The 23,044-nt window shown below is 35.0% G+C and overlaps 1 protein-coding gene across 1 annotated transcript in view; it reads right to left on the reverse strand.

The window, feature by feature from the left end:
- Positions 1-336: 336 nt before the first annotated feature.
- Positions 337-23,044, reverse strand: part of LOC149538658 (vesicle-associated protein 1-2-like) — a 182,141-nt gene continuing 159,433 nt past the window's right edge. Inside the window, exon 8 of the mRNA XM_089799987.1 lies at positions 337-914. Within this exon, the coding sequence (XP_089656113.1) occupies positions 795-914 (120 nt within the window). The 3' untranslated portion in view covers positions 337-794. The remainder of the gene's footprint in view (positions 915-23,044) is intronic.

Here is a 23,044-nt window from a genome sequence, read left to right on the forward strand (position 1 = left end):
GATTACCTACAAACAAAGCCTTTGGTGAATTAAAGATTTTTGCACGGGTACATGTTTGAAAAAAGTTCATCTGAATAAACCGTGCAGAAGCCATTGAAGTAATTTCCTGGAATGACAAGCTTCAATAGCTTCTTTAGGTATATCCATAAAAGCTTCAGTAACCAAGATTTTCCTAGTACGCCCCTCTGCACAAGTTTCTAATTACTCCCTAGCTTCCAAACCAAATGAATACTTTTCTAAAATATTATTCCAAGCATAGCTAAGCCCAATATAACGGAATCAAAAGGCAAGAGAACTTAGTGATATAATTTGCATCGAAGTGATTATAGGCAAGCATTGTAGCCAAGTATGCAGCACATTTTGAAGTGCATAAAATATTGCTGAAGAAGAACCTTGTACAAGAAGAAAATATACAGTGGCGCTAACTTTTACAAGCAAAAGCCAGTTCTTGAATCCTTCTAAAAAAAAGAACATTGAAGGCAAGAATTATTCCTGCATTCCAATTCAGTACTTACAATATTATGAACATAGAATTCATGAAAGAAGGCATTCTGATTTAGTATCTTACGAACATAAAACACAACATATTAGATAGGATGCCAAGTGTCGAATATCCTTTCATGATAGGCTTGATGAACCTGGTAACACTAAAATATTGCAAGGAAATTACTGTTACAATAATCAACTCCTAATTTATACAATTAAGGTTTTGATCATCCCCGTCCGAGGTTCAGGAAAAATAATAAGATGTTTGACATAACAGCACTAGGTTTCCGAGGACAATGAAATGATATTCAATATATCAGAACACCAAGTACAAAAGATAAGATGGCAACAATAATGACAAACATAATTGAGAACCTTTGGTGGGACCGAGCTGTTTCTGCCTTGTTCTTGGAGGCCAAAACCTGTGCCTGCCACACAAAACAAGCAATAATAGTTAGTGCGTGCCAAGAACATTCAATAGATTAGACCAACACAACACAACCATTTTTTCAATATCCTTTTCATTTTGGCCTGTGAGAAGGACAAACCTAGCATTATACTAATTAAATGATCACATTCAAATTAAATGCTCGTGTTTGAATTTAGACTGACTTGTTCAAAAATATGCAATCAGAGAATCTATTTTCTGTCATGAACCAAAACCCAAATAATTAACACCAATATAAATGACCTCATAACAGGCACTAATCAATTAATGAGTTCATTTTGACAATTTCAAGACCAAATTACTTCTCAAATAAGAGTAAAATTGTAGATTCTAAATTTCAAAACAATCAACTGAATTCAGAGAATGAGGCAATCATTATCATATCCTTACATTTGGCATGATTGACAAACACCTAGTAGTTGTAGCATTTATAACACACAAGTATATGATGGCATGGTGAGCATTCCTAGGAGATCTCTCCAAAGAAAAATAATGTTCTAGATAATGATTTTATCAATCAACTAAGACACTTTTTTCTACATAAAAAAATAAATAATTAAATAATCACAGATAATTTATTAAGTCGGGTACTAAATGTTTCTAAATATATTCATTGAATAGTACACTTGAATCCAAAACTCAAAGTGAGATAAATGACGAACAGGAATAACGATGATTTGGCTCATGCTTATAACAGATACTTAAAACTTCAAAGATCCCTGCTCTGGTGGTTTTAAAATTCAAAGGAATAATTTTATATGCATATTATAAGGTTATTTCAATGCCAATGTAAAAACATCATCAAGCAGAATTCGAAATACTAAATAAGCGTAAACAGTTTTCCTAGGAGTTCACCAACAAAATTGATTAATCGAAGTAGTAGATGCCATCACAACTACTTCCAAGAGACCAAGGAAAACATACTCCTTAGTTTCATTTTAAAAAGGAAATAAGTAACAAATGTCAAATAACAACTCAATAATAACCAACTATTGAGGATATATATGTAAAATAGCTGCAATGTATCGATGACAATGAAGGCAACACATGAACTAAAACCAACAGAACTATAAGATCACAACAAAAGTTTCCTAAAAGTGTCTTACTATAAAATAGTTAAAATTGCCTAGAGTAGAAAATCAAAGATCAAATGAAAATTTACAAAGACTATGCCCGGATTCTAGCAGTCATAGTTAGCAAGCATACACTTAGAAAATACTTCGCGAGCTTACATACAAAATACTTAGCAAGCTAAGAATTTCTGAAATGGCAAAAACTCAACAAAACTTGGCAGAAAAAGAAATACTTGAATTTCTGTAAAAAATACAATTTCTCCTTTGCAAAATTTAATAGCAAAATGTGTCAAACGAGTCTAATACAATACAAGGAAGTGTATTCTATTAGATTTGGTTCTTGAATAAATGGAGTATAAAATAATAAATTGCATCATGTGGACCTGGATACAATAGCAAACAACTGATAACTATCACGTCATATTTAGGCAAGTAAAAATTAAGAAAATCCATCATTTCCTTTCTTTTAATGTTTGATTTGTTGAAATAAATCAAACTGAAGGTCCAGAAACCTAATTTTATTCCCCATATGTTTAAGGTAGGATTTATAGAGGAATAATTAACTAATAATTTATTGAGGGTCTTAAAGGATACCTTAACTCAAAAAATTGCAAAAAAGATGGTTTATGATTATTAAATGGAGCCAAAGAAGCAAATATAAAAATTATGAAATGGAAAATTGATGAATATTCCACTAAATAAATATCAATTACCTTAAAAACTTAAAAAAATTATAAAATGGAAAAGGGAAGAGTACTTAAAAATGTATTTTTCAATTGCTTTTAGTGTTGGATGAGAAAAGTTAAAAAGAATGAAAACTGGGTAAGCATTAATTCCAATCTTTCATCATTTTTTCATGCTTTGGTTCAGCTTTCACCTTGAGGCTAAGTTGCAGATTCAGGTTCCGGTATGAGTATAGGGTTCAAATATGCAGGTACAAAAAATAGTTTGGATTTGTGTACACATGTATGCGTATGCATGTAGATACATACATACGTGTATATGTATGTGTGTGTGCATATGCATGTATGTATTTATGTATGAACGAACATACATACATACATACATATATTAATGTGTTCGAATATCAAAGTTATAAATATGAAAAGAAGAGTGTACTCATAAATCTATACTAGCCAATTGCCAATAAGATTTTACATTATTTAGATTATTCTATTTTCAAACTTCAATTTATTATACTTTGATTCTCCTTAACGTCTCCAAATTTTAAATAAGCAAAATAACTTCAGAAATATTAACTATTTAAAATAAACAAACCTAAAAATTAAAAAATACTGAAATAAAAACTGTAAAGGTCAAATATATAATTTTATGTATGGCTTTGTGATTGGAATAAACGACCTATAATAAAATGGGGAGAATCCATGACCAATATAGGAAGACATAGCCCATAAGAAAATAGTGAGAATCTTAGGCCTGTGCTAGGCTAAGGAGTGCAGAAGCAAAGCTCATAATGCTCTAAAAAGGAGGCTTTATCCATGATAAGGAATAACAAGAAGGTGCATACTTTCTAGCAGGTGTATAACTTCATTATCTGGGAAACAAATATTTATTTTAACAAAATAGTAATCTTGCTTGGCAAGGACAATATGCATTACCCTAAAGAAAATAAGCTAGGGTGAAAACTGTGCAGCAGTCCATAAGAGAACCCAGGTACCTAGGCCGCACTTGAGATGAACTCGAACTGCAACAAAACCCAAACCGGACCCACTACAAAATCCAGGGCTTGAATGCAGTTAGCCTTGAAGACAAAAAGCTTCATGACTTATCCAAGATCGAATGCTGGAAACCATTTGTTTCTTAGTGTTGACTTTACTTGAAGGTCAAATTGAGCTTATAGGAATTTCAGTTTTATGTAGATCAAAAAAGTCCAATAAAAAAAAATAGTACAAATCATTGTAGGCTGTAGGCACTGTTAATCCAAAATTAGAAATTATTCATCCAATTGTTGGAGTCAATAAAAATAAATTAGTTGAACTTTTCCTTGCTATCTCTTCCTAATCTAATGTTGCATAGCAAAAAGGAAGCACACTAGTGGGGAGAAGAGTAGTGAAATTTCTTAGAAGCAATTTGAATTGAATTGTAATCTTGGAAGATTGGACATGGTAGGTTGGGAAATTGTGAAATCGCTATTAGGTTTTCAGGAAAGTGCACCCTCAATAAGGATTTACAAAATTCAAAAGGAAGTCGTGGCAGCTCTGTTGGGTGGATATTTTGCAACCAACAGTTTTAAGTAAAATTCAGTTGCCAAATAGAATGACCAGCCACAGCGTGTGAGACAAAGTCTCTCCTACCTTGAAGGGAAGGCTCCCTCTTCTCACTGTTCCTTGGATTAACTCAAGCTAAGAAAGAAGTTGAGAGATTTTGTAAAGGGATGTTACCAATATTCTTTCCTCTTAACTTTCAAGAAAGATTCCACTTACTCATGGAGCAAGTAATGGGTAGGGTGAAATCTCTAACTACACTTCTATCTAAAAGCTGAAAATGGTGATATTGATAAGCAGACACTAACTCAAAGGCTAGCTGAAAGTGTAACGATTTGGCTCTAAGTCCGGTCGTTATTCTATATGAATATGCTTTACTAATAGGGCACAAAGATCTCCAAAAGTAAAGATATCTTAACTATTTTGTGAATCAAGAAAGAGATATAAGCTACAGACAAAGTTTCTAACTATATATCTCCACAATTGCTTCTTAACTCTTTTTACACTCAATCATCAAGAACACAAGATTACATGAATCAAAGATAACATATGCGAATTACAAACAAAGTTTCTAATTCACACAAGTAACAATCTCACTCAATCAAAGTTAAGTCTCAATTGCTCCTTTGTATTCACTTTTCTCTCAAAATAGTGCTACACAAACAAAGTTCTACTAGCACAATTTTTTCAAAGCTCTCTTGCATACAATAAAAGATAAAGAATGTTTTACAATGAGGGGGTACTCCTTTATATAGGCAAAGGAGTTGAGGAAAAGATGGAAGAAAAAGTGGGAGCAACTCAAACAACTTTGACTTAGTCTAACTAGAAGACTAATTATTGGGTTACATGCAACTGCACATGAAACTTGCATTACATGTAATTACATCTTGTTATGCAATGCATCCTCTTAGATCTACAAACAAAAATAAAAACAAAATAACAATCTTAAAGATTGTTCTTTAGTGCCTTGAACTCGATGATAACATCACGCACTGTAAGAAGATCAGAAAATTGCACTATCTTTGATATGGCCTCTATCCATACTACATTTGCATCTGCTGATTGCACAACCTTAGAATTTTTCGCCAAGAATCTAGCAAGTGTCTTGTCGAAGATTTATACAGGACAAATTTGTTCATCGTGTGAGAACCAAAATCCTCAGAATCTAAATCAGCATTGATCCTGATTGTATATTCTGAACTTGCCTTTTCAACTGCAATCAAATTACCACGTTTATCAAGAACCTGACATCCCATTTGTCCCAAATCACATGTGATCCCCGTTTCTATCATCTAACAATCTCCAAGAGTTGTCTACAACTTTGTGACCAATTTTCTCAATGTTTCTTCTTTATAACCCATAAGCCCTTGATACCTGAAGAACATTTCATAGGATGGAAGAATGTCACACGAAACCATAGCATCTAAATCAAATTTAGCAATCTCATCCCAGTCATTGAGAATCTCCTTCAAATCATTTGCTTCTTGAATCAAGGAGGAAATCAAGTTTTGCTCCATTTCATTCATATCTTTGATACGCTTAAGAACTGCAAATATTTTTCTAATGGCCCGAACTCCTTCAGAGATGACTTCTCCTATCCAAGACTTGGAGGCTTCAATCAACTTTCTTTCTTTGGACGTCTAAGACACAATAATAGCACTTTGAGAAGATTGTTGGCGAATGACTTCATTTAAGCGAGTAACTTCTTGTTTGAGTTGATTCTTCTTTTCTCATGATTTCTTTTTGATACATTAGCTAATGCATCTTGAGCATCTTACAAGCAACTCAAATGTGACTACTTCCCGATTTCTACCTAAGTGAACTTGTAATTAGAAGTTAGAACAAATAAATTCTTCAACGGGTTTGTCCACTAGTGGCTCAACAACTTCTACAAATTTGATTTTCTCCAAATCAACTAAGATCCTTGAAATAATCTTATCTTTCAAAGATTTGGACTTTGTTTTCTTTACAGGGAGGTTATCAGGAGGTACAACCACTTTCCTTCTCTTCATTGTGATCCTACTCAACCATGTAGGCAAGCTGAAACTTTCATCTGTGGAAACAAGTATAGTGGAGACCATTGGCATTGATCCTGATTGTATCTCCGTTGTGACTAAACAAGATTAAATCTGCACAGTTGAATTCATAAGTGCATGATGAGAGGATTGTGTCATGAAAAGCTCAAAACTTGTCAGAGATGTATTAAGTTGAGAAACTTGACCCTTTGTGAGAGTTGGAAAATTTTCAAACACACTTCCCAAATGTTCATATTGTTCATTTGCTAAAATGAGAGGAATGGTTGAAGAAATAGGAAAAGCCAACATGTTGACTTCTGAAACTGGAATATAAGGTGTGAAAACAGTGGAAAATGAATCCACATCATCATCAATCTCATCCAAAAAAGGTGCTTCATGCATGGATGGTGCATCGATCTGTGCAGGCTTTGGGAAAAAATGATATGATCATAACTTCCCCTTCTTCTTCCTCGTCTTCTTCGTTTGATTCTGTTTCTAATTCCTCCTCTAAATCCTCCTCTAATTCTCGAACTGGTTCAGGGATCTGAGATGATTTAGATCTCTTTCCACCCTTCAACTTGAATTTAAGAGACTTCTTTGCATCAGAAGAAGCTCCATCTTTTCCTCTAATTTCTAGTTGTGACTTCCTTCCAAAAGGGCCTAAGCTTCCATAATCCAAACCCAATTTCAGATTAACCCTTTTTAGAACTTTAATTTTCAGCCACTTATTGGTGTTTGCCAAAATGGACTGAAATTTATCAAGAATGGATGTACCTTCCTTCTACTACCATTGAATGGGAAAAGAGAATCTTTTATCAAAACCTGCTTGATGAAATTTGGGATCAAGAACATTGCCATCATCTTCAATTTGGAAATCCAATGGGATCACAAGCATGTTAAGATCAATGGCTTGCTGCAAAGTTAATCTGCAGTAATCCATCTTCATTATATCTAGTTTCGTTCACATGTCAATCCAAACATCCTCAATGCGATGAATGTGTGTGAAAGCCCTCTTGATTTGAGAATTCATTTCTCGGTAATCAAATTCAAATCTGGCTTTAAACTTCTTCAAAGTAATTAATTGCAATTTTGCTTCCATATTTTTTGCTTTATGTATAAAATTGATCAAATAGTTACCTATCGCCAAGGGTTTGATAGAAGAAATGCCAAAACCAGGCCTATGCAAAGTATGCTGATCAGACATTAACTTCCATGAGTTGTTTGGCTAATTCCATCAGAATGATCCTATTAGTAGCATACCTAGGTGAGGTATATGACTCACCTTTAAAGTATCCAACTCTTAAGTAAAAGTCGGAAACGGAATGAAGATAAAACCATATTGATTTACCTTTTCCCAAGCTTCATCAAATACCCTTTTGATGGATAACTGTCTTTCAAACAAGCATCAGAAATGACCAAAAAAAGCATCTTGAACTCTTCTGTAATGGAACTTATTATTAGCCAGAGTGATTTGATTATAGTAATCCCAAATTGGAATCTGAAGACGATCTCCTTTGGTTGAGAGTCCAGAGAAAGATCCCATGGCACTAGCAATGTAAACAAGGTAGCAATTCATGTAGAAAGGCACTGAAGTTCCTACATTGAGTAACTATTGACAGAGTGCAGTACTAATCAGTTCTCCCCAAAAGATGTGTTCTTTATTCTCCATGAGCTAGAAGATGAATTTGTACATTCATGGTTCAAAATTGGTGGAATCTTTAAGACCACAAACCCTGTTAAGAAAAATGATAAGATCTTTGCACTCTTGCTTGAAATTAGACCTGCGAACAGTCTTTGGCCATCTCAAGAAGTTGCTCCTCTAGGTATCCAACCAGTATTGATTTATGTACTTTTGATAATCTCCCTTCTTCTCATTCCATGTTTCCAAAGATGATTCTTTGGTCAGATCTATGCATTTTGTATTATCTGGCACTTTGAAAATTTGCTTGATAACTTCTGGATCAAGACTAATAATAACCCTGCCATCAACATCCTTGATCGTCTTTGATTTTGGGCTGAAATGTTTTGCACACCCGAGAACAAACTCAGGTTCCATGGCAGCCATGGGAAATGTAGATACCAAGTCAATATGACTTCTCTTAATACGTTTCATCTCATGATCAACAAGAGTTTCTACTCTTCGTAGAAAATCACTAATGTCCACATGTCTGATTTTTGTGTCTAACACATTGTCAAGGATGGATGTGACATGAGATGGAGTTGCATGAGCCAACTCTTTATCAAACTGATATTTCATTTTGCCCTTAGATTTAGATGGCGAGGGCATCTCTTGTGCTTGTGCTGCAACACAAAAATTAAAAAACATAAATACATCATTAGAGGAAATCAACATACAAGTTGAGTTGATTCTTGATCAACAAGAAAGGTTAAAGTACAGATTTGAAATGTTGTGGAAGTGAACATGGAAGGAAATGGATGTGTGACAGAAAAATGCATGGGAATGCGTGCAAATGAAGATTGCTGATTTTCAAAAAGTGACTTAGGTTTTCAAGACATTTTTGCATGAAAAATGGATTACATGTAAGCACAACATGTAATGAGGGATGGAAAATGAGATGAGATGTGAATGCAGATGAAGGATGAGCTTACATGTAGGTGCGAATAATGGATGAGGTGCGAAGTATGTAATGACACACAAAGTGGAAAAACATGTATTTGCTCATGGAGACGTAAGTGCATATGGAAAGATGGAAATGGAATGTAGCTTGAGATAAAAAGAACTTTATAGTCGTCTTTGTGGAAAGGTGAAGTCAAAGTACATGGGAAAACATGCATATGACATTTTTGACTTTTCAAAAAGTGACTTTAAGTCAAGAACGGGTTTTAGAGATGCAATTACACGTAAGGCTTTCATGTAATCGTGTCGTATGAGTGGATGCGGAAAGTGAGGTGAGTGAAAATGGAAGTGGAAAATGAAATTACATGCACGTGTGCATGATGAATGAGATGAATGTAATGTCCCTGATTTAGTTGCTTCCTGGATTTTGGATGTGTCATCTCATCAGCCGGACCCCCACGAGTTAACGTTTGGTTTTGGGGTTCTTTGATATGGATTTGCTATTTTTGGATTTACTATTTTTAGTAAGGCACTTTTGGCCAGTTCCTATTTTGGTCAAGGTAGTTCTAACATTGTTGGGTACTTATCATTTTGCTTTTGGGCTCTGGGCGAATTGATCTGGTGAATTCATATTTATTGCAATTATTTTGAGACCTAATGATTATTTAATGTATTGGTGGTTTATTATGGTGCTTTATACTATAAAGTAATTGGACTTTATATTATAAAGGGATGTTTAAGTGAGAAGTGTCAAGGTGAAGCCAGGTGGCACAAAATCTTATAAATATGATTTCATTTGTGGAGACAAGCATGTTGATTATATTATAAACTCTTGATTGTCTGGTGAGGGTTTTTTTGAAATTTTGAAGAATTGTTCTGAAGGTCGATTCTCTAAATTGTTGTTGTTGTATAGCAATTTGGTATAGTCTCCTATTGTTGCTTCTTGTCTCTAGACATTATTAATGATCTGGTCTAAATATAGTGTGGACATATTTCAATTATTAGCCATCTATGAATTGGAAACGCATTTGGAGGTAGAGAAGGGCTGATTGTGATTTGAGGGTTGAGTTCAGCGTTAATTCTTGTCTCCAGTATAGTTTTGGTGCCGTATTGACTGACTAGCAGAAGTGGGCAGCAAGGGCAAGTCATCTAGCTATCTACTCCTAGCTATGAGCAATCCTTAGAAGCTTGCATTCAATTTGGAAAGGGAAATCGGGATGCAACTATGGAAAAGGAGTTGGACCTGCAACACAAACTAACAGCAGCTCCATTGAGGTTTCACGTGGCGATTGGGAGAAGCTTCCTTACTGCCTGTGGCCATTGTTCAATTCCACATGACAATGGTTTCTGAAACAAACTTTTCCCCACGGTGTCCTACTGTTACATTCTAATATCAGGTTCCATTAATATTGTTCATTTTTTATTTTCTTTGTGCAAACAATAAATTTTAATCCTTGCATATTCCTATATGAATTCTATTCAAATATAATACTATTATGAGCAATTGTATGTTCCAAATCCAAGGTCATGAAATTTGGTAAAAATTATTAAAAAAACAAAGGAAATTGAGTTATATTCCAGAAGTCATATTAGAGACCAGTTAGTCTCTTTACAGTGGTATCAGAGTGATTCCCTGCCAGCCTGCAGGAATTGGGCTCAAAAATTATCAGAGGCATATTTCGGTTATTCTGCATCCTGAGGTATGGATGGTGATCGAAGGTTTGTGCCTGGTATGCACTACACCCAACGGGATCAGAATGTACCTCATGGAGAGGGAAAGCCGAAGATTCAATTTGACTCGGTGCGTAGTCTGGGTGGTGTTGGTGGCTTCAGACAATGTGCTACTGATGCTCAGGTTGATAGAGATGCCTTGCAAGCATTTTGAAATATCGCAGCTGGGAAACAATAGATGACAGGTGTTCTCCAACAGTTCTCTAAGACCTTGGAGCAGTTAGCTTTGCCTCAAGATCGAGGTAGAGAGAGAGAGAGACCAAGATGTTTCTGTTGGTTCCTACAGGTCACATGTGGATGTGGGGCCCAGGGCCAATGACAAGCACAGGACCGAGGATCATGTCTAGATGGATGATAGGGTGGACAAGACAAGTTAGATTGGTGCTCAAGACAGGCCACAGAGACCCACTTTCTTGAGACTTGAATTAGATACCGTTAGCCGATTTCTAACGCTGCTCCATTTGCTGATGACTTACTGACTCATTTTCATGAGTGGGATGCTCTTCCTCAGGCATTAAAGGATAACTTGAGTTTTGATAGATATCTGACACAGAAGCGTGAGCATTCCAAGGGTAGGCCTGCTATTGACAGACAGTGGCCCAGGTATATTGAGCTCCAGCAGGCAGTTTGGTAAGATAACATTGGTTCATTTTGATGGGAGCGGTAGAGTGACTACTAGAGCTTGGGTCCAAAAGCTCGACACCTACCTTGCTTTGCATCCTATGACTGAGGAGGATGCCATTAGGTTTGTTGTACTACACCTTGATGGAGTTGCACACAATTCGTGCTATCATGGTTTAGTATCTCTTCATCATGATTAGATCATATCATACCAAGAGTTTGTCGACAGATTGATAGAACGTTTTGACAAGAAGGATCCTAAGGTTTATTTTAGGGAGTTGGCTTAGTTATGACAGACAGCTAGCTAGTTTGGAGGCATTCATCGGTGAGTTCTAGAGGTTGTCAGTAATGGTGTATGACATATCTGAGTGGAGGAGGGTTATGCTTTTCATCGAGGGCCTTGCTGAGCCACTCAGAGGGTGGGTTAAGTCAATATACCCCCCATCATTACAGGGGGCAATGAAAAAGGAATGTAATTTAGAGGCCTCTACTCCTAGAGGCAAGTGTGCCTCAAAGCCTGCTACGTCCTGCTATGATAGGACACCGCCCTAGAGAGAGAAGACTGAGGGTAAGCGTCCTACTGCAACACCCTTGGACCAAGAAACAATTAATGATTTGAGGAGGAAGTTGTGTTTTTATTGCAGGGGTCCCTATAATGTCAACCATAACTGTCCCATGAAGCCTAAAGGTAAAAATAGGATGATGGAGTGGTTCTACGATGATGATGGCAGTGCTGATTTTCAAGAGCCGTTTGGGGATAGTGATCAGGATTAGCATAGGAGTGATGATGTTGATGATGAGGTGGATGACTCCAACCTCAAGGTAGCTTACTTATCCAATATGAGGAAGAAGGGAGCTTTCCGGATGCGTGGGCTCATAGCTGGACAAGGTATTGTTGCTTTATTTGATATTGGATGTAAAATTTCTGCTAAATCCTTATCTCTTAATCAGACTTTTAATCCAATCTTATATGCTGAGAATGATCTTCTAAGTAGTATGATTATTGATGAAATTAGTGCTTATTATAATGCAGATACAATACTGAATATTTAATCTTTTATTGTGATAGAGAATCTCTGATATAAATTGCCGGATATAAAATGCTTATAGGAGCAGACTGTTGTAACTGTGTGTCCTATAATCTGCATTTACAACCTACTTATATATCCTTTCTAAAGGGTATGTCCCTCAAGGGATATAACCCTTCTTAACTTGGCACCTATAGGAGAGATATATATATCATTAAATGCCAACATTAGAGATATATTACTATTAAGAGGAAGTACGGTCTGTACTGTCAGACCTGTAGGTTTATCTTGGTTAATATTCTTAACACTCCCTCTTAACCCGATAATCCTACAGAGAGATATTATATTTGGCAACACCAATACAGATGAATAAGCAAGAATTAATACTCTATATTTGTATGTCTCTTCTTAGTATGTGGTATCATTGAACACATGATACAAAGTCATATTACTAAACCTGTATATGACAAATCACTGCCACTAGTGATATTACGCAGAATAAATCTGAAGAGTAATATCTTCATTTATCTAAGTTATGATTTCATAGAAACTGGTATTTTCATATCACAACATGATCCTGAGTTTTAAGATCTACCAGAATACAGGATAAACCTGGAGAATAGTAAGATTCTTCCTTTATCCAATTTGTGACCCATGAACATAGCAATGTCAACATCACAATATGATCTTGAACTCATCTAGATCTTATAATAGAACTCTACTGTTTAGCACATTATCTAAGACATCATCACCTCTCATAATGTTTTATACAAGTGTTCATTATTTTTAGAGATCGTCACCTCTTAAAATAATGAATACAAATGGTGGAGCCCATAACAGTCGATAGCCTGACAAAATAAAATTATTTTATTAATAATCAAGAGAGTACAAATGGATTACAACTCAACCATACCAAGTCTCCTCCTAAAGGGTTCTATCTTCACTCTAGATAGAGGTTTGGTGAGTATGTCTGTTGTCTAATCTGTAGTGCAAATGTATTCCAATTTTACATAATCCTGGTCTACCATATCTCTTACATAATGGTAAGGAATTTCAATATGCTTGGACCTGTCATGAAAAACTGGATTCACTAAGAGCTTGATGGAACTTTGATTATCACAATGAATAATCGTGGGATTCATAGCTTGCCCAAATAATCCCACAAGTAACTTCCTCAGCCACACTGCTTCTCGGGAGGCCATCGCTGCTACAATGTATTCGACTTCTGTGGAACTCTGGGCTACTGAAGACCGCTTTCTACATATCCAAGATATCATTGCTGATCCCAAACTGAAACAGCATCCTGAAGTACTTTTCCTGTCTTTAACACTTCCACCCCAATCTGAATCAGTGAATCCATGTAAGTCTAAAGCAACTTTCTCATATTTGAGTCTGAGATTAAGAGTGTCTTGTAAGTATCTCATAATGTGTTTAACTGCGACTAGGTGAATCTCCTTCGGTTCACACATAAACTGACTTAAGGCATTAACTGCATAGCAAATATTTAGTCTTGTATTTACTAAGTACATAAGAGACCCAATCATCTGTCTATAGAGAGTAGAATCTTTGGATGGTGATTCTGCAGCTGCTTCCTTAAGTTTATGTAGATTAGTCTCCATTGGAGAAGACATAGGTATGCAATTCCACATTCCAAATTTCTTTAAAATATCTGATGTATACTTCCCTTGATTTAGTATGATACTGTTAAAATTCTGCCGTACTTCCAGTCCTAGGAAGTAATGAAGGAGTCCCAAATCTTTCATCTCAAATTCTCTAGTTAGATCTTTCTTGCACTGATCTATGAGATGATCATCACCTATTATTAGTAGATCATCAACATACAGTATCATAATTACCATATCATCTTTATCTCTTTTATAATATAAATTTGGATCAGCTTCATTCTTGGAGAATCCTAAGTTGGTGAGATACTTATCAACTCTTTCATACTAGGCCCTGGGAGCCTGTTTAAGCCCATAGAAAGCTTTCTTGAGCCTGCAAACAAAAGCGTTAGGATCATGAGTTTTAAATCCTTCAGATTGCTTCAAATATACTTCTTCTGAAATCTTTCCATTTAGGAATGTTGTTTTCACATCCATCTAATGTACCTTCCATCCCTTTGATACGGCAATTGCTAAAACTACTCTTATGGAGGTATATCTGGCAATAGGAGCAAAGGTTTCTTCATAATCAATCCCTTCTTTCTAAGAAAATCCTCTAGCTACAAATGTGACTTTATACTTCTCAATACTACATCAGCAGCATACTTTATTTTAAATATCCACTTGGAAGAAACAACAGATTTTCCTTTAGGTCTTGGAACAATTTCCCCAACATCATTTTTCATGATAGATTGGTATTCTTCTATCATAGCTTGTTTCCAAGCTGTATGTTTAATAGCATCAAAGGGATTGGTTGGCTTTGTTTTGGATAAATCACTTATGTTAGCTGTATAACCAGAGAATCTTTTAGGTCTTTTGCTATCTCTGACTGTTCCGGAAGGTGCAGCAAAGGCTTGAGCTACTTCAACTGTTTTAATGGCCCAAAGTGGTCTTTTCTTTGAATTTTCTTCAAGGTTCATACTTTGAATTTCATCTTCGATTTTTTCTAAGTTCTCCCTCTAGGACCCAGATTCACTATTTCTTTTAGAACTAGATAAAGGAGAAGGTTCATCAGAACTTATGACTCTTTTGACTGCAAGATCTTCTTCAAAGATTACATCTTTACTAAGTTCAATAGTTTTCTGTCCAGGTATGAAAATCCTATATGCTTTAGAAGTTTCACTATACCCTAAAAAAATACCTTTCCTCCCAGAGGGTTCTAACTTGGTTCTCTTTTCTTTTGGAACATGGATATATAGAGGACATCCAAAAATTCTAAGATGACTTATATTGGGTTTTACTTTAGTGAATACTTCTTCAGGTGTTTTATCTTTAAGATAGAAGTGAGGACTTCTGTTTTGAATATATACAACAATCTAAAAGGCTTCTACCTAAAGATAATATTCTACGTTTTGGTCAAAAATCATAGCCCTAGCAGCTTCTATAATTGTCCTATTCTTTCTTTCTGCTACCCCATTTTGCTCTGGGTTATAAGGAACAGTATACTCCCTCCTAATCCCTAATTCTTTACAAAACCTTTTAAACAAGTCAGAGCTATATTCTCCTCTGTTATCAGTTCTAAGGGCTTTAATTTTATGTCTTGAAAAATTTTCAGTTAATGCTTTGAATTCTTTAAATCTTTGTAAGATTTCTTCTGATTCCTTGCTTTTTAAAAAGTGAATCCATGTTTTCCTAGAGAAGTCATCTATGAACGAGATATAATACCAGAATCCTCCAAGACAAGGAACAAACATAGGTCCACATAAATCTGAATGAATTAATTCTAGTACATTATTTGTTTTTCTAGTACTATCATGAAAGAGACTTCTAGTGCTTTTACCAAAAGCACACCCTTTGCAAATACTAGGGTGGTCTTTATTTAATTTGGGTAATCCAATAACCATCTTTTCCATAGTTGATAAAGTTTTAAAATTTAAATGCCCTAATCTTTTGTGCCATATTTCATTTGAATCTTCAACTTCGTGGACTAGGGCTTGAATGGATTGACTAGATTTTGTATTCAATTCATACAAATATCCCTTTCTTTGACCAATTAACTTTGCTTTCTTGATGGAAGAGTTCTTAGCCCAACTTAATACTTTGCCATCCACGAATGCAACATTGTGTCCATCATCTTCAAGTGTTGTAATTGACATTATGTTTCTTTTAATCCCTGGTACATAGAGTACACCTTTAAGAAGAAGAGTATTTCCTGATTTTAGTTTCAAAGTACAATTTCCAATTCCTTTAACAGAGTGTGTTGCATTATCACCAATGGTAACTTCACTGTTAACCTTCTCTGATAAAGAATCTAGAGTTTCTTTGTATCCCGTTATATGTCTAGAAGATCCACTATCAATTACACATGCTTTATTTGAAATTTCATTTGATAGAGAGGAATACAAAACACGGTTCTCAGAATCATAAGTATCTTCTTCTCTAATGACATTTGTACAATTTGCCTATTGTTTGGAATTTTCAAGACAATTAGATCTATAGTGTCCAAAATTTTCACATTTGAAACACTTTATTTTAGATAGATCTTTCTTTGGCTTTCCATTCTTTTGATTTCTCTTTTTCTTCTTGAAATGCTTCTTCTTGCCTTTATAGGAGTTTGTATTAAGAACGTGAAGTTCTTCATCTTCTACTTTTGGTTTCCCTCCTTTCTTTAGTTTTCTAGATTCCTCTTGAAGACAATCATTCTTGAGTCTGTTAAAGTTTGGGAGCTGATCTCTGGCACTTATTCTCTGTGTGAATGTCTCCCATGAATCTGGCTATCCATCTATAACCATAAGTGTTAATTCTGTGTCACTAATGATGGTTCCTATGCTTGATAGTTCATCTCTAATGCCGGGAACTCATAAGAAGTAAGAACTTATTGATTCTTTTTTTTTATTTGAACGTGATTCAGTTGCCTTTTCAGTGCAAGAACCCTAGTTGCATTGTTTACTTCATAGGCATTTCGTAATGCATTCATCACATCAAAGGCAATTTGATGTTTTGTAAGCATAGGTACAATATCATTTTTAACTCCATCCAAGATGATTTGAATAGCTTTTCTATTTCCTCTTCTCCAGATAGATTTGTGAGGTTCAACTGGGGGTTGTTTGGATGCTCCATCAATGAATTGTTTTACATTGTTCTCTTCATGAATCATCATGATTCTGAACTTCCAGGCTTCAAAATGCTCTTTCCCATCAAACCTGTACTTGGGTCTGATTGTGTAAGCCATGGAAGATAGAAGATTGTTGCTTGATGTGTACAAAGTCTGATTACTGAAATTTAGTAGAGCCTAGGTTCAATTACCAGAGCTCTAATACCATTTAAAATTTCTACTAAATCCTTATCTCTTAATCAGACTTTTAATCGAGTCTTATATGCTGAGAATGATCTTCTAAGTAGTATGAATATTGATGAAATTAGTGCTTATTATAATGCAGATACAATATTGAATATTTAACCTTTAATTGTGATAATCTTAGATATAAATTGCAGGATATAAACTGCTTATAGGAGCAGACTACTATAACTGTGTGTCCTATAATCTGCATTTACAACCTACTTATATATCCTTTCTAAAGGGTATGTCCCTCAAGGGATATAACCCTTCCTAACTTGGCACCTATAGGAGAGATATATATATCATTAAATGCCAACATTAGAGATATATTACTATTAAGAGGAAGTACGGTCTGTACTATCAGACCTGTAGGTTTATCTTGGTTAATATTCTTAACACTGGAGCTACTCATAATTTCATTGATGATCGTTTGGTTACTAGAAGGGGCATGCAGACTGAGGATTTTGAGGGCCTAAGGGTACAGGTAGCTGACGGTTACACCTTGAAGTGTAACAAGATGATTGCAGATCTTCCTATGAAGCTTAATACATATGCTCTCACTGCAGATTCTTATGTGGTGGATATGGGGGGACAGATATAGTCCTTGGTATGGAATGTTACACACATTTAAGGATATCTACTTGATCATAGAGAAGATGGAGATGAGGTTCATTAAGGACGGGCAGCCCCAAGTTCTTAAAGCAATCCATAATGATGAGCAGAAATAGATTTCACTTAGGAGTATGCAGCACTTGGTTCGTCATGAGGATATTATTGATTGGGCAGTGGAATGTAGGATTACGCCAACTCAAAAGAATATTAAGGATGCAGAATATCATCCTAATATCTAGCAATTGAGGATTAAACACTCTAAAGTGTTTGATGATTTACCCCCTGGTAGGCCACTAGATCGTGGGATTGAGTATATTATTGAGTTGGAGAAAGTGGTTTCTGAAACAACCTTTTCCCCATGGCGTCCTACTGTTACATTCTAATATCAGGTTCCATTAATATTGTTCATTTCTGATTTTCTTTGTACAAACAATAAATTTTAATCCTTGCATATTCCTATATGAATTCTGTTCAAATATAATACTGTTATGAGCAATTGTATGTTTCAAATCCAAGGTCATGAAATTTAGTAAAAATTATTAAAAAAAACAAAGGAAATTGAGTTATATTCCAAAAGTCATATTAGTGACCAGTTGGTCTCTTTACAATGAAAAACATGAAATCGCATTTGACGAATGAGATGTGAAATGTTGTGACATGAAAGATGGAAATGGAATATGATAATGCTCCTACATGAAAAGAAAGGTGGAGTGAAGTGAAACATGACCAAGTTATTGGAAAAGAACTTGCAACTTCTCCAAAATGGAGAAAAACTGGAAAGCAAGCACACAAAACACAAAACAAACTTCAAAAGGAAAACGTACCTTCGGCAAATGACTCAAACATGTCAACAAGCAAAGCACTTCAATGTGCAATTTCGAATTTGGCATTTGGGAAAAACGCAAAAACATGAAAATGAACCATTTCATCATTTTTAAAGGAAAAATACACTTTACATGGCAACAAAATCAACAAGTGGCAATCATCAAGCTAAAATGTGCATAAAATCAGCAAGCTAAACACATTTATCAACAAGAAGGAAAATGTCCACTTAAGTGATGATTAAGTGCCACAAATGGAGGGAAAAGCTGCAATATTGAAAAATTCTCCAACAAACTTAGATCTTTTCAAACTTTGCAAGAGGAATTCGTAGTGGGCAGAAAATGAGGCATTTTTGATGCACAATGCAAAAAACATGCCCTAAGAATGCTCAAACTTCCAATTTTTTTGGCAAAAGCATGCCCTTGGGCCGTTTTTGGATAAAAACGTGTCTCAAATATGCATGTTAGAAGTCGTTTTTCACTTTCAAATGCAAAAACATGACCCTTGGTGTATTGTAGATGAATGAAAATGCCAAGATGCCTCTTTTCCTTGCAAAAACATGATTTAAATCACTCTAAAATGGACTTTTTGGAGAAAAATGTGAAAATCATCATAAAGACCTCGTTTTTAGCACAAAACAAACATCTATAGCATGGAAATGCCAAAGGATGCAAAAACACCTCTTCTCCTTGATTTTTTTGAATCATTCCATGACCAAAAATCCAAGCATTGGAGTAAAAACGGGTTCTTGAAGGGCATACACAAAGTTTCTTGAAAAACAAGTTTTGGAGGACCAAAAACATGTGTTTCAATGCAAAACGCACCTTTTGGAGGCGTATGCACATATTAAAAACATGTAATAAGGCAAAACACACCTTTTAGAGGTTATTCCATGTTTTAAAAACATGTAATGGGTCCTTCCAAGGCAAAAACACACCTTTTGGATGCATACACATGTTTTAAAAATGTGTTTTTTGCCCAAACACGGGTTTGGGAAATGCAAATACATGTCTTTAAGTGAAAAACTCACATTTTTGGTGTAAAAACATATTTAAGTTACATGCATATGCATGTCAAGGTAAAAGCTCACATTTTTTGTGCATATGCATATAACACATATAGCTCATCATTTTGATGTCATTGCACATTTTAAGTGAGTTTACATGCAATGGCACCAAAAAGTTTGACCTTTAAGTGATTTTACACTTTAAGTTGAGTTTTACATGCAATGGCATGAAAAAGGTCCACTTTCAAGTGATTTTTCCATGCTTAAGTGATTTTTCCATACACGTCAATTTACTTTTAATAAAATATTACTTAAGTGGGACATAAATTATATTTACATATCATATGAACAATGTAACATGTAAATATCATTTAATAAGTAATATTTATTAGAGCATCTGATTTAAATGTCAAAAATTAAATTGAACTATATAGTTAATATAGTCACTTATGTGAAAAATCAAAAAGCAACTCAACTTAAAAATATAACATAAAGTGCACTATAGTTACTTTACGTGAAAAGTGAATTGATAAAATAACTTAAAAACATTACATAAAGTGAATTTAAGTTAATATTTTCCAAAAAGTGAATGTGAAATTAAAAATATAAGATGATAGTTTTAATTCGTGTTGTTGCATCAAAAATGTCCACTTTTTGGGCACTAAAATGGTCATATCTTTTGACTGACAACTCTGATTAAGCTCTAGGTTAGATCAAAACGAAGGGGAAACCGAAAGCCATGAATTGAGCAAAACCAAAGGACTAAAAACCAACAAACACACACTCAAAATCAAAGAAAATGACGATGAAGGCCTAAAAAATCAAGCACAGACTCGACAAATAGAAAAACAAAAAAAACTTGGCGAAAGCCTTCAGTAAAAGAATTTGGTATGCGAATTTGAGTTGATTGATCGATCAACATTAAGCAATCAAATAAAAAATTCAACTTAGAGAAATGCAAAACTAGTTTGAAAAGTTTCGTACTGTTACCTGCATTTTGTGGTGACAAAATACAGGACAACATGCTCAAAAAAGAAGTCACAACATAATGGAGTGAGTAGTGGCATTGGTTTGAATGGAAATCGTAGGTGTTTAAAATGTCCCTTTTTCCTAGCCATTATTTCAGATGCATCGTTAGCCCTATTTGTCATGATCTTGCGGGCTAACCAAGACAATACAAGAGTCAATATGGGATTTGGTCTAGCCACTTTCTGTTCCAAGCCAATTGAAGTTGTTTGGTCAGGTTCCCAATACTTACTATTTATGGTAAGTCAGTTGGGTTCAGACTTTGGTTGTTTCAGTATTGGACTTGGAGCGTCTTGCTGAGAGATTTCTAGCAAGCTATCACACGTAGTCGTTTGAGTTTGTATGATCCTTTATTTTAATGTCAGTAGTTTCAATAGTCTATTAATATGTCACTTTATTATTAAAATGCATATATTAACTTAAAGTGGATTAATAAAAAGACAAAGAAATATGAAAAGACAAGCCAAGGAAATTTAAGAGCCACAGCGTGGGCATTAAAGGATGAAAGCTTGGTTCATTTGGGCATGCTTGGATATTGAGATTGTTTTTAGATTTCTCTTTGAAAAATGTGGAAGCTTGCAACTTTCATTTCTAGAACCTTAGGACGGAACCCTCTAAGCTTCTTGGGTGATTGGACACAAACCCGATTCATTAGCTGTGGTGAATTCACAATGCAGTCTATATCTGGGTTTACAGGTTTTTTCCTAGTTTTTTCAATCTGACAGTTGACACTATATTTTAGGTTGGATTTTTGTAATATTATTGTATTGCTGATTATTACAATACAATAACAACTTTGTGAATTTCTATATGAGCATTTGTTGGTTTATTTACTGGTTAACTCTGAAATTTATTGCATAAAGTTATTTGTTTGCATTCTGAAACTTATTTAGGAGTATTTGGGGAGAATATCCAGCGGGATATTGCAGTAGTATCAAATCTGGTTTTCTTGCCAGCACTTCAAGTAATATTTTTACAGGATTAAAATTTGTAGAAATGGACTATAGTCAGGAGAATTTTCCTGTGTCGAAGAACTACATTATCCCTTGTTTTATCTAGGTTTCAGAGAGGAATTGCAGCAGAGGGCATTTACTCTCACTGTCAATTGACAACAATATGCAGAGGCATTCTGGAATTGGTTTTGATAAATATTTGTATATACTTTGATAGAATAGTTGGAATATACTATCATTTTGGGAAGCCATTCTTATTAATGACAAGCTCTTAGGTGCCATTTGCGCTGACCATTATAATTGTTCGGGCCTATCAAAAGAAAGGTACTATTCCAATGAAGGAGAATTGGTGGACTTAAAAACAGTTTGGAAAAAAGTTCAGGATTGGCAGTTTGCTTACCTTGATCAATCTGGAATTGCTAGAGGAGGGAATCAGATATGCACATCCTTGATTAACATGCAGAACCCAAAATAAATGTATAGAAGGGCTGAGACTGGACACAAAGGGAAGGAATTTGGCACGTCATTGAGCAGGTGTATGGTTCTGCTGTGTGAATATCGAACACCAGGATATGAAGAGATGGGACAATCAATGAGAAACGGCTTTAAACTCTGCTAGGTGTAGTTGAAGGGCATTCTTTCAAAGTTAAATTCAAAACATATTGTGATTTAATACGGGAGTTCAAGTAATAACAGTGGCTTGTTTCTTCAGCTGTCTAGAAATTTCTGTTTGCTTCCAAAATGAACAAGGCTATATTTATTATCAGGTTGGAACATTGGTGAAGAGAAATAATAAGAGACAAGCTCGCATTGGTGTCTTCCCTGTTTTGTGATACTGAATTCTACCTTGCCGAAAATCTGAGGTGACTGGAAACTTGTTAAATCAAAGTGTGCCATATCAAAAATTTAGTTCTGAACCATATTCAGCTTCACAATATTCTTTCATGGTATTTTTTCATATCTTGTAACTGTTCTGGTCATTATTGGAAACTCGAGACCTGTAGACTGCATTTCTCAAAATACATCTAATTAGAGAACAGGGGAAGCAAAGAATTGTTTTCTTCTTTTCGGACATCTGAATTCTAGTGCAATAAAATTTTAATTGCACTATGAGACTCAGCATCTACATTTAATTGTTATTGCAAGGAACTGTTTGATATTTTTGTGTACACATTCATCAAAAAAATCAATAAGAATTTTCAAAATTGAAACATATCAATTCACAAACCTCCAAACTGTTGTCAAAATGCTCCAGTAGAGGTGATTTATAAAAACTTTAGTAGCAAACAGGGCTGGTCGTTACTGTGCTGAACCTCACAAACTCGTTTAAGACAGAGTCCTTGCTGGTTGTGGAGCAATAAAGACAATGGAAAAAATGAAAAGCCATGTTTTCTACAAGGAATTTAGTGACACATTTCATGGTGAACAACTATGGGACTTGTAGAAAGAACAAAAAGTGGGCAATGGGCTGCATATAAT

The sequence above is a fragment of the Cupressus sempervirens genome, chromosome 9, assembly GCF_028749045.1.
Source record: "Cupressus sempervirens isolate cs-2001-9-10 chromosome 9, ASM2874904v1, whole genome shotgun sequence".
NCBI lineage: Eukaryota > Viridiplantae > Streptophyta > Pinopsida > Cupressales > Cupressaceae > Cupressus > Cupressus sempervirens.